Genomic DNA, 15,254 nt, shown 5'->3' with positions numbered 1-15,254 from the left:
ATTGAGGTCACACTTCTTGCAAAACATGTTTTTTTGTAGATCGCAGTCACCATTTCCCTTCATCCAGGATCTTAAGCTATTATTCACACACCCAACAGTATATATGCGTCACATTAATACACTAATTAGACATCTGCTCATATTCATGAACTAATCACACAAGGCTTGAAGGCTAACTGATATTATATAAATAGCCATCCAAGACTATTACCAAGCTGAATACACATTGTTTTAGTTCAAACAAAAGCAGTTGTCCACTGTTGGACAAGATCTTCTTTAAAACAATAAACAAGCCCCAACTCCCTTTACATACCTAATAGTCTGATACAAGATATCCATGTAATACTTGGGTGTAGGACAATTTAGAAATCCAGCACACTTGTAGTGCTACAATAGCGCTCTATGAAACACCTTTCAAGAGGGAATGTGGCCAGATTGGAGTGATACTTCCTAATGCTGGGCATACACAGCCAGATTTAATGTCTGTCAGACCGACAGACATTTTATCTGGCAGGCTGCCAGCCGCAGATGTCGCCGGCATACACGGTTAGAGAAATCTCACAGTGTATAGCCCGACATCCGCGCTCCGCCCCCGGGGGAGGAGACATTTCCCTGTTCCTTCCAGAAATGTCTGTCTGTTGGCCGCGCTGGGCATACACTGCCCGATGCGGCCGACAGTTACCGGGTAAATATCGCATCGGACGGGCATGCAGGACAATCCTGCATGCCTGACCGAGCAATATTTAACCCTCGGTCGCCCGCACACACGCTACAATTATCAGGGCGATCCGCCGATATCAGGCGGATCGCCCCGATAATTGTAGCGTGTATCGCCAGCATTAGTTATTTCACATAAATGTGCTGTCCTAGAGTTCAGTCCCTTTAACTATTCTGGAGAAGCTTACCATGTTAGGAGGGAGTTACAATTCTAGCACATATTGAATAGCTTAGCAGACTAATGATGCATCAGAATCCACTACAACATTGCTCTAAAAAGGTTGTAAGATCCTGAGTTATAATAATCATTTTATTTATATAGCACTTTTCTCCAACAGGACTTAGGACGTGGAGGGAGGTAAAGTGAATTATATCAGGTGATCACTGACTACATTCATGTATCATCTGAAAATGTCAGTTTTCAGGTACAATGACAACTATCCACCATTGAGCAGAGACATGGAAAACAGTTTATAAATCGGTCAGAACAGAATAACTATTGTACAGCAAGGTTCATTGGGCATGAAGAGTGACATTTATATATATATATATATATATATATATATATAATCATATGCACTAGTCTACGGCTATACAAGTTACACACTATAATATAGTGAGAGATCTGTTCACCCAAGCGGTTGAGCTAGAGCCCATCTGCATAGCTAGCAGGGAACCAACCTTGGAAACCAAAACGCTAGAAAGTCAGTGGTCTAGCATTTTATTCCTGAATGAGTATGGGGTGTCCGTTTAATGAGGGGTCCTTTTTTAAACATGCAGATGTGGATATTTATCTGTAATTTGCCAACTAGTTCTAGAGAAACTGGCTGTGGACATGACATCCACTAAAGAAGCACTTGCTTCCTAACATGGAGCCTGCTGCTGTGGAGTGCAACTCAGAATTCGTGGACATATTTAGCAAAGTAAAAAAAAAAGTTATTTCTAGTGTACAATTCTTCTTAACACCACTTCTGACACTATGCACAATAGTGATTTCCCCTTTTAATAGAATTTAACTTAATCACTCAAAGTTTAATTCTAATGCAGTACAAACAAGTTTGATAAGATGTAAAAGTGATTCTTAATCAAAGAGAATATGGGCCAGAGACAGATTTTGCAGTGACAGAACACAGAATAAGCCATAACCAGGACAAAGGCACTAACAGATCAGTAGTAGCTAACATGTGGCACTACACATTACAGAATGCCCTGCCATAGTGTTACTGGTAGATCATGATCAAACTGTGGCAAGCATGCTGGAATGTATAGTTCCAAAGTAGTTGGGTTCTCTGCCCCGGTTATAGAGAATGCTTCCATATTCAGCACAGATCATGTAATTGGTCTAGGAACAGTCAAATCCCCAAAACCACTGACACAAATACATACTACAATCCTTCAATCTGGCCTAATACTGCCATGTGAGCTCAGCCCCAAAACCAGCATGGCAGATGACCCACAGACTTTGTGGTCATCTCGCAAGGGAATCAACAGGCATTTGTGAGATCTGGAAGCTTGACCAGAACTTTAAAAGAAGGTGAATGTCAAAATTGGCCAACAATGTACCACCAAACTAGAAAGTGACCCTCTTACTTGGCAAAGAGATGAGATCTGGAAAAATGGCACTTGTTTACAGCAACTTAATCTGGATCTTTGTTTCTTTGCCTTTAGCTTTGAAACAAAACAAAAAAAAAAACCACAACATACTGCTACATTTTTTTTTCTTTTTATTTGGAGAAAGTCTAATCTGAAGGACTACGTTTTCTGGTTAGTGTACTTTCATATCAAACTGCAAATGGATATGTGCCCCAGCAATGGTCTTCGCTCAGTATTTCCAGAAAAGCAGTGTACCTGTGTGTAACCCTGAGGTACAAAAACTATATTTAAACAAAAAAAAAAACAAACAACCCCTTCCCCCCCAAAACACTGGAGTTTATAAACCATTTAGAAAGGCATAAATAAAGCAGGTGCTGAGCAGACTAGGCTGTTAGATGCATTGTCTGCACTAGTAGAACCCACAGATCCGCAAACAAGAATTAGATTCTCCGGAAACATGTATTTGGAAATGAAATCACTGCTTGGAGCACACTATTGTAAATTGGTAAGATGCAAATACAAAAACAGATCACACATTGCAGATTTGATGGGGAAAAAAAAATTAACAGACACAAACAAAAACCATAACTGGCTTTTGTGACACTACATCCATACAACATAGCCTGAAGAAAACAGAAACTGATGAAACGGTATGCATCATCCCTGCTGTCTAGCTTGACCGTATCATCAGCCCACTCCACTACTTAATGTTAACATTGAGATCAGTGTCAGTTCCAGGTCAGCAGCAACACAGAAGAAGAGTGGGCCCAAGCTCAGTCTCTCTATGTTGTAGCGTTGTAGAACGTCAGTGATTTGCACTTCTTCCTGCAACACCCACAAGTGGGGGAGAAACACTAACAATTCTCACGCACAGACTGCCAGGAAACATACCTGGTGCATGCAGAGAGTACGTCACAGTGAGAAAGCAAATTCTCTGCATAGAGCAAGAGAGCAAAGGAAAAGGGCAGAGAGAAACACTAGGACAACATACCCATGTGTACCAATACTGCATATAGAATTCATTCCCCCCCAACATTAGCACACAGCTCCAAAAACATTTAAATTGAAAGAGAAAAAAAAAGTTTCAGTCAAAACCCAAAAAAAGTGTCCTAAACTGTTGATCAGGGGGGGCAAGGAATAAAAATAAAAAGTCCAACATGTGAGGTAAATATGATAGAAAGCTTAAACACAGCACAGAATGCTGCCTCCCCTCCCTGCTACTGTCCCCCACTTCATGGTTATTAGAGGGGCAGGGATGGATGGGAGCCACAGCATGCAGAACAGAACCCACCCCAACACCAGTCAGAGGAGGCACAGAGGCCCACAGCATAGTACATTGATGCTACATATGATGGTAACGGTGATGATTACAAACAAAGTATTGTAGATGAGTCCCGGGTTATCCTCGACCCAGGTAATTCCAAGTACAAAGTCCTATAGAGGCAAAACGCACCCTGAAGAGCAGCATATCGGAGGTTCTGTCCCAGAGCAGGTGTGTTAAGTATTCCCAGGTTCTGAAATGTTCCCACCTGTGCATTCATGTGTTGTGGAATTGATCCAGGAGTGAGGGAGGTGGGAAGAGAAACACCATCTCCAGGAACCAGAGTGTGCCTTATTGCTTTCACACTCCAATGCAAGGGTACAGTTTAAACCTGTAACACTCATGATAAAGCGTTTAAGGCAGACAGTTATGTTTTTATTGTCATTCAAGTCTAAGATTTTTTTTTAAAGGTTGACCATTCTTTGTGTTCCATGGTAAATCACATCTTCAATATGATACGAGTCTTAGTTTCCAAGGTACATACACAGCAATCGAAGCAGTTCTTTCCTGGACCAAAAAAAATAAAAAAAAATACAAAAAAGTAAAATAAAAATGTACGATGCTGTAGTATATGCCTCAGGCCACCACAAACTCAGAGTTAAGTTCAGCCTTGACCTCTGGTTTCCATAGAGAATCCTCGAAGTCCATGTCAAGGGCACCCTCCCCACTAGATGCACTGCTATTACTGCTGGTCCGACTGGACTTTCTAGTAGGGAGCCACTGATATGGTGCCCTAGAGTCCCTCCGTGCCTTCCGACGCAGTCTCTTCTGATGCATAAGCAACTGCAATCTTTCCACTTTACAGCGAGTTGCCCTGTTTTCTGTTTGCCGCAAGCGATCACCTGTGAACAGAATTATGACATTTGAATGTGCTTTAATGTCAACATATGAGCTAAAATTCTAGGCACCCTGCACACAATACATGCATTCAGTGGTTCTGTAACGCAACAGAATGCTGAATACTTCATATGCAGGTATGGTCTGCTTCTAGCAACTGATGAGCACCAATCCATCTATAACAAAGGAAATTACATTTCAGGGGAGCACAAATTTAAAAAAGCCAGATATACTGCAGAAACCAACCAATCTACAGACAAGAGCTTGGGCACCGTACCCCTTTGTGTACACATTGAGCTTTTCCAACCAGGAGCATACAATAGGTATAAGTCACTGAAATAGTTAAACAGCCTGTGGACTATCAGCTGCACACAGGCATTGAATATTTTATCATGAAGCTCCCACAGCTTCCTGCTGTATAATGGGATCTGCTCACCCCTCCCACACTCAGTCGCTCTTTGTTCTCCAACATAAAACACACAGAATGAAACCGGCCAGATGCATCAGGCCCTCCCCCCTCTCACCCACACCCTCCATGAAGGAGGTGTCAGGCACCTCCTCCTGGGGTCTACAAATACACTGAATGCTGGAGTCACATTCTGAGAATGTGCACACTGTACAGGCAGACAATCTTCCCAGGGTTTGCCAACTAGGTTGTCTTGTTAAATACACTGCCCCTAGGAAACAGTCAACCCACTCTATTTGTACACCCCCACAAATCCTGTGTAAGCACACATTCCTCACCCTACTGCACAGACTCCACATAGGCAGGTCAATGGGAAGAAAAGAAGAAAAAATGGCTGCATCAGCATACCTGCAATATGTACACGTGTTTGACTTTGCCTTCTTTCAAATCTGTTGCAGGCTGTGGTTGGGGAGAAGAGGTGGGCAATACAGGTTTAATCTTCTAACACACACCTAGACACCATGGGTGGGGCTTGAATGTGGTATTGTGAGGTCTATTTTCTTTTATCTAGTCCCCTCCTCCCTGCCCTTCTGCAGTCCACTGAAGAAACAGGCAACTGGCCTCCACCCCCATGAACATGCAGAGGGAGAGGTCAAATAACCCATTCAGTACTGGTCAGGCCATATCTTGTTCCCAAATTCATGCACACATTCTACTTACCAGTAGGTTTGCATTGGCGAGTTTGGGGCTGGGAATGTCCTGTTGGGAGGTTTGTCTGCTGGGTATCACTATTTTTGGGAGAGGTAGCCTTGGCATTCCGGGTCTGTGATGCACACTGGGTGTGGCAGCGGAGTGTGGTGAGTGAGGGTGGCATACCCTGGTAGTGGCGTGTGGCACTCAGCAGGTCATTGAGTATCTGCAGAATTGTCCCAATGTCACGTCGAGGACGTCCTGTACTGTCCTGGCAGTGGGGGTGCAAAGTGCCTGCGGAGTGGAGGTAGTATGAAGTTAAAATTAAATGAAGTGCAAGATGCCCAATCATACTACATGAAAAATGCATGTTGTATTTCCTTTGTCGCTATAACATACTGTTGAATTCCCTTACAAGACTTTTCCGTCAAACAATATTCTGCAATTTCCAAACCATCCACTTAACTGCCCTAACTAATCCACTCTCACAGTTTCACTTATTTTACTTTCCACACTCTAATCAACCCACTGCTGTACTACTCAATCATTTAGCGCTAAGCAGTTTCCCATTTTAGCCTGGGGCATTTCATGAAACCGCACTGATGGGATGTAGTTAGCAGACCGAAGGCTGCCGATCTAAATCCCAATGGTTGAAGCCCAACAAGGAACTTAAGATAGGTGTCAAAATACTGACGCCTATCTTAATCCTGAGGCCGGAACACAGGAGGCAGACTGAACGAGGTAAGTCCGGGGCGTCCTTAGTGTTAGCCGCGGGGGGTTTAGGCACCAACGGGGAGGGTTATGTTTAGGCACCAAGCAGGGAGGGGGGTTGAAGGGAAGACTTATGTTTAGGCACATACAGGGAGTGTTAAGCTACAAGAAGGGAGGGTAAGTATAGTTACCCGACCCCTGTCCGGATACCAACCAACCATCGGGAGACGCCGCTGTCGGTATTGTCACAGGAGGCATCCGGACAGCCAGCATTACATACAGATCCCCACACCAACTGGTTAAATTTGCCTGCAAACTGTAAAGCTGGGTACACACTATAAAATGTATAATTCAGACAAGGAACGGAATGCTACATCGTATAGAGTGTATGCCAGCTCTGGCGTTCATCTCATCGTCCCATCCGCTGTGCAAAACAGCATATGGGACAATCTGAACGACACACCATGTAACTGCACCGCAACAATACATTGCTCCGTCGTACACCGGATTGTGCAGTGTGTATACCGCGTGCACTGTCGTTCAGGTGTGTACCCATTTTAAGAGGGCCCCGCTTCGTTTTGCAAATACTCAAGTCTTTATTACCATTTATGTTCCCTATTGCACTGCACAGTATGTTAGCTCTATATGAACATGAATAAAAACATAGGGACTGCATGGAATGGGTTACAGAAGGATGATCATTGAAAGGTAAAGAAAAATTATCAGCTACAACACTGCACAATTTTTTCTAGCGATAGGAGCAAACACATACTTACATTACTCTAGACTGCGCTCATACTCCTAATTTAAAAAAAAATAAAATATGAAGCTTTATCTTCATATTTTTTATTTTTTTTAAACTAGCAGGAGTAGGAGTTTAATAAGTTTGCTCTAAATGCATGCTTTACTCCTTATCCCATTTCCTTAATATGCAACAATCACACAAAAACGAAAATGAAGATGAAGATAATGGTGTAGTCATTACTAGGCCAGACTTCGCTTCCGGAACAAGCTTCATATATTTTAGAGTGGAATACTGGTGGGAAACTGACCCGAAAAAGTCCCTGAGAAGACACCAGGAGCATGGTTGACAAAACTCTCTATAATGGCACCAGGCTTGCGTTGTCGACCCGATTGGGAAGTACTGGCATCTTCGCTACTCCGACTGCTACTACTGCATTCCACCTGCTGGGAAAGAATGGAAAATTTGATCAAATAAAGTCTATATGAAACCAAGAAATACCAGGCTACAGACAGACCAAGCAACTTTATTCCATAAGTTTTATCTTGACCTCAAACTCAGCCAGACTCCCAGTGTACTCACCTCTGTACGGGGTGATGTAGTCACACCCTCTCCATGCGAGCGGAAGACGCTAGTGGTGAGGGAGGAGTGAGGGGCATTGCAATGTGTGGAAGCAGTGGGTGCTGACACAGGTGGAGGAGGAGAACTCTGTGAGCAACCTGCCAGTCGGGTAAGCGCAGGTGTGGTGCTTGTATGCAGGGTACGGAAGTGGGGAGCTGCATTGTGCTCAGTCCCTCTGGTGATCAGATGGCGGTGCTGGAGGTGAGACCCCCCAGCTTGCTGGGCAGCCAACTGCAGCTGTACAAACATCATGTGATCCCCAACACGAAGTGCCAGAGTAAGAGGGGAGCGTCCAAATAAGAAGTCATTCACCTAGGATATAAAATACATTGCATCATCCCAATACAGCTTTATATATTCAGCACAATATAAGAGATCAGCACTAGCAAACCTACATATGAACGGTCTATCTACACATACAAAAATCACACGATACATTAGCATAAATCTGTTGTAACATGGATAAGCACATGTCAAGTAACTGCTTCTGGATTAATGTAATATTTCATTTGATATCAGTTAACTTACACCTTTCACATAAACCAAACATTTCTGAGCTATAAAATACTGTGATCTCTGCAACATCCTCTTATCTGGCCATCATCATCATCACCACATTCATCAGAAATTAAAATGTGGCTATTGAACCAGGAACAGGTTAACAGAAATTGTGATCAAGAGTCTACAATCTGAACCCATCCAAAAAAAAAAAAAAAAAAAAACACAAGCTACACAGAAGCACCACGCCATCACGACTCAGTCATACAAGCAGTCATGAATTCAGCACCCCTCCCCCACATCACGACTCCCCCACCCCCGCATCACTGGACAAAGAGCAGAACATTAACCCTGCAAGAACTGGAGAATACATAAACAGACTTCATATATGACCAGTACAGCATGTACTCTTCTCTTTTGCATATATACATGCACACAGCTACTCTCCCAGTTTTATCAGGCTGCTCTCTCTGACTCACCCCCTTCCAACCCACGCCTGCAGGAACAGCTAAAAATAGCAGAGTCCAGCACGCAGCTAGGAGAACAAGGCCATGGGAGGGGGATGAGGGGACTCAGGTACAGAAATGGTAAAGATTTACAAGGTACGAGGAAAAAGGTAGATCCACAATGCTAGGAGAAATGTACCAAGGTTCGGGACTAAAAAAAAAAAAAAAAAAATAGCAGTGTTCATGATGAATAAGTGTTAAGCTGCTGAATAAGAAGTGACACAAGTATCAATGGCATGTAAGTGTTGCAACAAGGAAATGCCAACACCATATAAATAAGGAAATGCCACCACAGGATGGAAGTTACTCCCTGAGATTCATGAATTAAAAAAAATAAAATAAAAGCAAAACATCCACACAAAGTAGGAAGTCAAAGGCCTTAAGAAAAAGTACAAGAACTACATAAGGAAAAACAAAACAAAAAAAAAAAAAAAAAACACACCCTCCACACCATCTGATTAGCAACCAGTTTGTCAGTAGGACAGGCATGATCTGCGTCAGAGTACATGGTGACACCACTCTGAACGTAGTGACTTCCCCTTGCCCTCCCCCACAATACAGTGTTGTAGCTACTCACCTGCGTCTCTGTCAGACTCTCTAGGGCCTGCATCACTGACTGCTCTGGGCGGGACATCTGGGACTATGGGGACAAATGGGGGGAGAGTCATCACTATACAGTATAATTTGTATGGATCAGGATTAATGCAGGAGCTGGTTTAGACACTCACCATGAGTCCAGCCTCAACAGTAGGTAGGAGAGTCAGTCTGCTTCCGTCTGAAACCCCCAGATCCAGCAGCTTTCCAGAGCTTAAACGTCTAAAGAGAGAATGGAGATAGAAGTTAGACAGACATTCCAGAAAAAATGACTTGGCAGCAACCCCCATGCAGACAAGAGACCACCCTCTACTTAGTTGACTTATTGGTTCTCTTTCAACCTCCCGTCATGTTTTGGCTATTCTTGGCAATGAATGGGTTATGACTAGGCCACTTTGGAAGTGCCAGAGTGGTGATGGGGGCAGGGGGGGGGGTGAGAAATTATGTTGATGTCATCACTTTTAGAGCCTCCCTGAATTACTTACTGGAAGAGGGGGTAGCTGGGGCCAAACTGGGGAGCGGACAACAGATTCCACTCTCCTAATAACCAATATCCACATTTTTAAGAATGTAAGTTGATTTAGGATGAGAACACAACACTAAACCTTATAATGTTACACAGTACTCCCCTGAGGAAGGAGAGTCGCATAGTATTAAGTTTATAAACTGGGGCAAAGGAATTGAAAAAAATATTTTTAAAGCATGAGCAACAGTATAGACTACAGGAGTCTAGCTATAGGAGCACAGGGAGATACACAGGCACAGGGGGGAATGGGAGCAGATATGCAACCTAAGCTGGCACATTAGCAGATGGGGTGACGGTGAATGTATGTGTGTGGGGGTAAAGGACAGCTGTACACCGGGACAGACAGACACAGGATGGGGGGTGCACAGACACACTGATCAGGAAGGAAGCAGACATCGCAGGTCGTGTAGGTTTCGTTAAACAAAGACCCACCGCCCAGGCTTGAGGAACAAAGGCCGGAAACACCGGGGGACCCGTGGCGGAGGGGGATCACACGTCCACACAAAGCCCATCACTCTGCCCGGAGCACTCTCCCCTCCCCCCACGACACATCCACACATGCTGAGCCCGGCGCTAACCGGCCGGGGCACCCAGCACGGTGGGCAATGTACCCGGGCACTGCTGCCACTCACGTCTCCCGGTGCAGTAAGGTGAGCCGCTCCTTGGGCACCTTGAGCCGCTGAGAGATCCGCCGCTTCAGTCCGTCCACCGTCTCCTCGGCCGGCACATGAAGCTCATAACGGGTGCCCGTGGTGCTTTGGATGTTCAGGTTCATGAGCGGCTCTCTAGCTCCGTTCATGCAGCTCCGAGTGCTGGGCTGCTGCTCCATCCGGGGATCGGTCGCCAGCTCCGGTCTCCGCTCTCAGCTCCGGCGTAAAACTAATACAGAAAGTTACATGGACTCTCCCCCTCCAGAGAAGAGGCGACCGACGCCGCCGCCGCCGCCCCCCAGCCAATGGCAGCGCACTCTCACCTCCCCCCACGTGGCGGCTAAATGACACCTTCTTCATGACGTAACACCAATCATCATCCAGTTTCTAATGCCACCGCCCACTCCAACAGTCACCACGCCCTCACGGCCATTCATAATAAATTGGATTTAAAACAAAGAGACGGGAGACGCAGCCAGCGGGTGACGGGGACGCGGAGGGTTACACGGGGCGGTCTCTAAGGTTTAAAAAAAAAAAAAAAACTAAAATACACCATCCATCCATCTGCAGAAAATGATGGATTTAATATGCAGCTTTCAGAAGTAAATGTAGGATTAATGCCATGGAGGACTCAGAGAAATAAACGCACAGAAGCCTTTTCTCTGTGTATGAAAGCTGGTGAAACGATACAATGCAGGTCAATCCTATTCCATACGAAGGGTGCGACTGCGAGTTACCGTTGTTTTGAAACTCTGGCAACGGACTGGCACCGCGCACCCTTCACGGCCTACTTCAAGCCCAAATTTACTTAATTTTGCTCTGAGCCCTATGAAACAGCGAACACTTTTAGGCGTAACTGGGATTCCATCACACGTGGCTGTTGTCGCGATGACTCACACCCCACGAGTACATCACGTGGAATAGGATTAGCACCTAGGTCTCAGTACACATCGCAGGCTCGCAATATAAAAACTTGTATCACCACAATACACATTTTAGTAGCTGCGCAATTTACCAACTCTGGGTGGTATTCAATTAGTTCCACACCCGCTGAAACGTTTTGCCTGCTCGACTTTTCGCCGACATTGCGTGTTTTGGATGCGGAAACTTATGCACATCCCCACTATTCGCCGTATTCAATTACAAACCATGCGAAAACGGCAAATTCAGAACAGACGGAAAGTGCTGTCAGAATTGGGGAAATCAGCCTGAACACCCCTCCCAAAGATGCACTAACATTGGGGAACAATCAGTGCCGGCCCTAGCCCAAATTTTTTGGTAAGCAAGTATATCTTTTGGCGCCCCCCTATGCAGTGCCCCTTTTACAGTGCCACCGGTAGTGGTCCCCCCTGTGTGGTGCCCCTTGTGCCCCCAGTAGCAGTCCCCCTATGCAGTGCCCCCAGTAGTAGTACCCCCTATGCAGTGCCCCCGGTAGTGGTCCCCCTGTGCAGTGCCCTTGTGCCCCCAGTAGTACTCCCCCCCCTATGCAGTGCCCCCAGTAGTGGTACCCACTATGCAGTGCCCTTTATATAGTGCTCCCAGTAGTGGTCCCCCCCTTGTAGTGCCCCTAGTAGTAACCCCCCCCTGTAGTGCCCTCAGTAGTAATCTCCCCTTGTAGTGCTCCCAGTAGTAGCCCCCCCTTGTAGTGCCCCCATTAGTAATCCCCCCCTTGTAGTGTCCCCAATAGTAATCCCCCCCTTGTAGTGCCCCCAGTAGTATTACCCCCTGTAGTGTCCCCAATAGTATTATCCCCTGTAGTAATCCCCCCTTGTAGTGCCCCCAGTAGTATTACCCCCTGTAGTGTCCCCAGTAGTATTACCCCCATAGTAATTCCCCTTGTAGTGCCCCCCAGTAGTATTCCCCCCCAGTAGTATTACCCCCTGTAGTGTCCCCAGTAGTATTCCCCCCCTAGTAATCCCCCCTTGTAGTGCTCCCAGTAGTATTCCACCTTCCCCCGCCCCCCGCAGTAGAGACGTAATGAAAATTAAAAAAAAACCACTTACCTGAAACCCGCTTCTGCTCCTGGTCCCGCCGCCGATACCAGCTCCTCCGTCCGCCGCTTTGCATTATGGGAGTGACGTCACGTCATGACGTCACGTCTGACTCTCATCAGCTGCTAAAGCAAACACACAGCTGCCGGCAGCTGTGTGTTTGTGCTGTGTAGCGCTGACCGAACTCCATCCGGTCAGCGCTACACACGCGGTGCAGCTGTGTTACAGAGACACAGTCTGCACCACGGCCCACATGGTACGCAGCTGAGGCGCCCTTCACTATGTGGCGCATTACGCAGCTGCGTACCATGCGTAACGGAAGAACCAGCCCTGGGAACAATGTAGATGTATCTGAATAGCCCTAATAAAACTGTTTGGGGTACTTAAGTTGTTTCAATAGCTTATTAGCGTATTTGCACAGTGGTGAAGAATGGCATTAAGCAGTATTTTTGTGTGAAAATAAGTAGTCCTGTCATATTTGTGGTACTTGCAATGGGTACTAGCATATTTTTCTGTCTAAAAGTGAACTTGTGGAAAAACCACCCTCATACATGCACCTGCAATCCCAAAAACACTTGGCCCCTCCTTACAGCACCCCAAGAAGTCTATTTCACTAGTTTTTATGCTTGTCCCCCCACTTTGTACTTTTTCGCCTCCAAAATGAAAGTACTTTTTTGGGGTGTTCTTATGGGGTTTTTCTCCAAGGGATTTTTTGACACAGTTGTCCTTTGGGGGCTGTCCCAAGGTTTCTGAGTGGTTTCTCCACGTTTGCACCCCAAAATAAAAATGTTGCACTTCTCTCCTGCTATACTTAGGTGAATCTTTTTCACCTATTACATTGTATTGACGTTCCGCGTACGTGAAACCCGGCTGGAATTGAATTTGGAGATAAGTTCCGACCACACAAAAAGCTCCGATATGCGATACTTTTCCGCAGAAAACGTATTTTCGCTTCTAATTGAATATGGCCCTTTGCGAGGGTTTTCTCCACATCATCTGCAGCTTAGCTCTGGCAGTGAAGGGTAGATGTGAAATACCAGAAAGTTGGTTTTGGACTTGTGCCAGATATACAAAATTCAACGGAATCAGTTGCAGCCAGGAAAATTGAAGAACCCTTCATCCCAGCTTTTGTGTATCTGGAAAACACTCTATGATCCTCAGATCTTCTGCTATAGTAACTGTAGCCAATATTGTAATGTCCCTGTAGTGCTGCTTGCAGAAAAAAAAAAAACGAAAAAACATTACTTACCTCAAACCCCGCTCAAACCCCCGCATCCACTGATGCTCAGTCCGCCCGGCTGCTTCTCAGAACTATGGGAGAGACGTCATGATGTCTCTCCCATAGTGCCCGTGGGGAGAGGCAGAAGCTGGAGTTCAGGAGAGAACTCCAGCCTCCGGCTACCGCGGCGTTGAAGGGAAGGAGCCGAGCGCCCGCTGGTAATAAAATCAGTGGGCATCCGGCTTGGAGCCTCCCTGCGGCGCCGGCGGCGGGTGCTTCGGCGCACCCGGTGCACGTGCACCTCCAGCCCTCCCCTGTACAGCTGTATTTTTATGGACAAACCCCCATCCCCGGCAGGTACAGGCCAGTCACTTGAGAGTCTAGGTAACCTATATGTGGGTTCTCTGCAACGGGGAACCTCTGAAGAAATTGTTCCTCTCTGGGCAGATGGTGACTTACATCAGTATTCACTATACACATAGAAGATCACATGGTCTTGAAGATGCCTGTTTGCTAAGTAATGATAACATTGGTTATATTTCTACACAGAGGTTTGACCAAATACATACAGGTTGAGTCTCCCATAACCGTATATTCTAAAAACCGAAATATTCCAAAAACCGGAATATTTCGGGGCAGCCGTGACGTCATGACGTCACTAGTGTCAATGGCCAATGACTAGAAGGTGGGTGTGGCTTCAGAGGCATTTTCTCACCAGAAAATATGAGTCTTCTTCTCCTCCACATGCCGGATCTCCCCCACGGCACACTCCAGACAGCACGTCACTCACCGGATCCCCGCGACATCCGACGGACATCCTCGCAGCGACCTCCAGTGACACCCGAAGCGCCCGCCGAACCCAATGCACTCGCCGGAAATTCCAGTGACAAGTGCCGGACCCCCTGCATCCTCCTGTTACACAAACAGCGGCACCCGCCGGAAATCCCTCTGACACTCGCCAGAGCCCCTGCAGCATACCTCCTGTTACACCTGCACCACAGGCTGGACCCACTGCGGCACTCACACACTCACACAGCACCCTGGCCTCAGGTATTCTGAAAACCGAAAAAACCCAATATCCGAAATGCTCCTGGTCCCGAGCATTTCGGATATGGGAGACTCAACCTGTACTAACAGAAGTTTTGGTGCAGGTCAAAATGTGAACTTCCCTGATCAAACAATTTTCTATTATTACATTTTATTTGCTAATTTGGTACCAATTGTATCAGTAATGTTTCTTAAGAATGAAGATTACTGTCCCTGAGCCTTTTCCTTCTAATCCTGCTAGTTGTGGATAATCTCCAGCCTCATACCAACCCTCCCCTATGTCTCTCCAGCTACCTTCTCTTTCTCCAGCCCCTTCTGTCTATCCCAGACCCATAACAGGGCTTCAGTGTGCCCTATGCGCTGCCGCCCCCTCCCTCTGAACGTATGCCTTCATAAGGCTGCTCCCCAATGGGTGAGTGGGGGTGTCAAGACGAGAGCACTGCAGCACTAGCCCGAGGGTCCTCAGGACACTCCGACCAGCTGTAAAGGCTGTATGGCCGAAGCATCTGATGGACACTTCGGCTGGCACTGCAGCACCAATACACGCTGTAGGGTGCCTTTCCTGGCACCCTACTATCCAAATTC

General features: G+C 46.2%; 1 protein-coding gene across 4 annotated transcripts; it reads right to left on the bottom strand.

The window, feature by feature from the left end:
* Positions 1 to 2,424: 2,424 nt before the first annotated feature.
* Positions 2,425 to 10,730, bottom strand: MIDN (midnolin). Of its 4 annotated transcripts, none has more exons than XM_088460363.1 (8): positions 10,395 to 10,730; positions 9,371 to 9,458; positions 9,220 to 9,282; positions 7,600 to 7,950; positions 7,328 to 7,463; positions 5,595 to 5,858; positions 5,283 to 5,333; positions 2,425 to 4,473 (listed from the first exon to the last, which is right to left on the bottom strand). In XM_088460363.1, exons 1-8 carry the CDS (start codon positions 10,589 to 10,591, stop codon positions 4,208 to 4,210), a joined length of 1,416 nt encoding a protein of 471 aa, XP_088316489.1. In that variant the 5' UTR covers positions 10,592 to 10,730; the 3' UTR covers positions 2,425 to 4,207. The 4 variants fall into 4 exon arrangements, with proteins under 4 accessions (XP_088316489.1, XP_088316490.1, XP_088316491.1 ...); XM_088460364.1 differs by having other exon boundaries at positions 7,328 to 7,460; XM_088460365.1 differs by lacking the exon at positions 5,283 to 5,333.
* Positions 10,731 to 15,254: the final 4,524 nt, after the last annotated feature.

The sequence above is a fragment of the Taudactylus pleione genome, unplaced genomic scaffold, assembly GCF_031769625.1.
Source record: "Taudactylus pleione unplaced genomic scaffold, aTauple2 ptg000044l, whole genome shotgun sequence".
Classification (NCBI taxonomy): Eukaryota; Metazoa; Chordata; class Amphibia; order Anura; family Myobatrachidae; genus Taudactylus; species Taudactylus pleione.
Note: the sequence above shows the minus strand (reverse complement) of the source record. Positions and strands in the feature narration are given on the sequence as shown.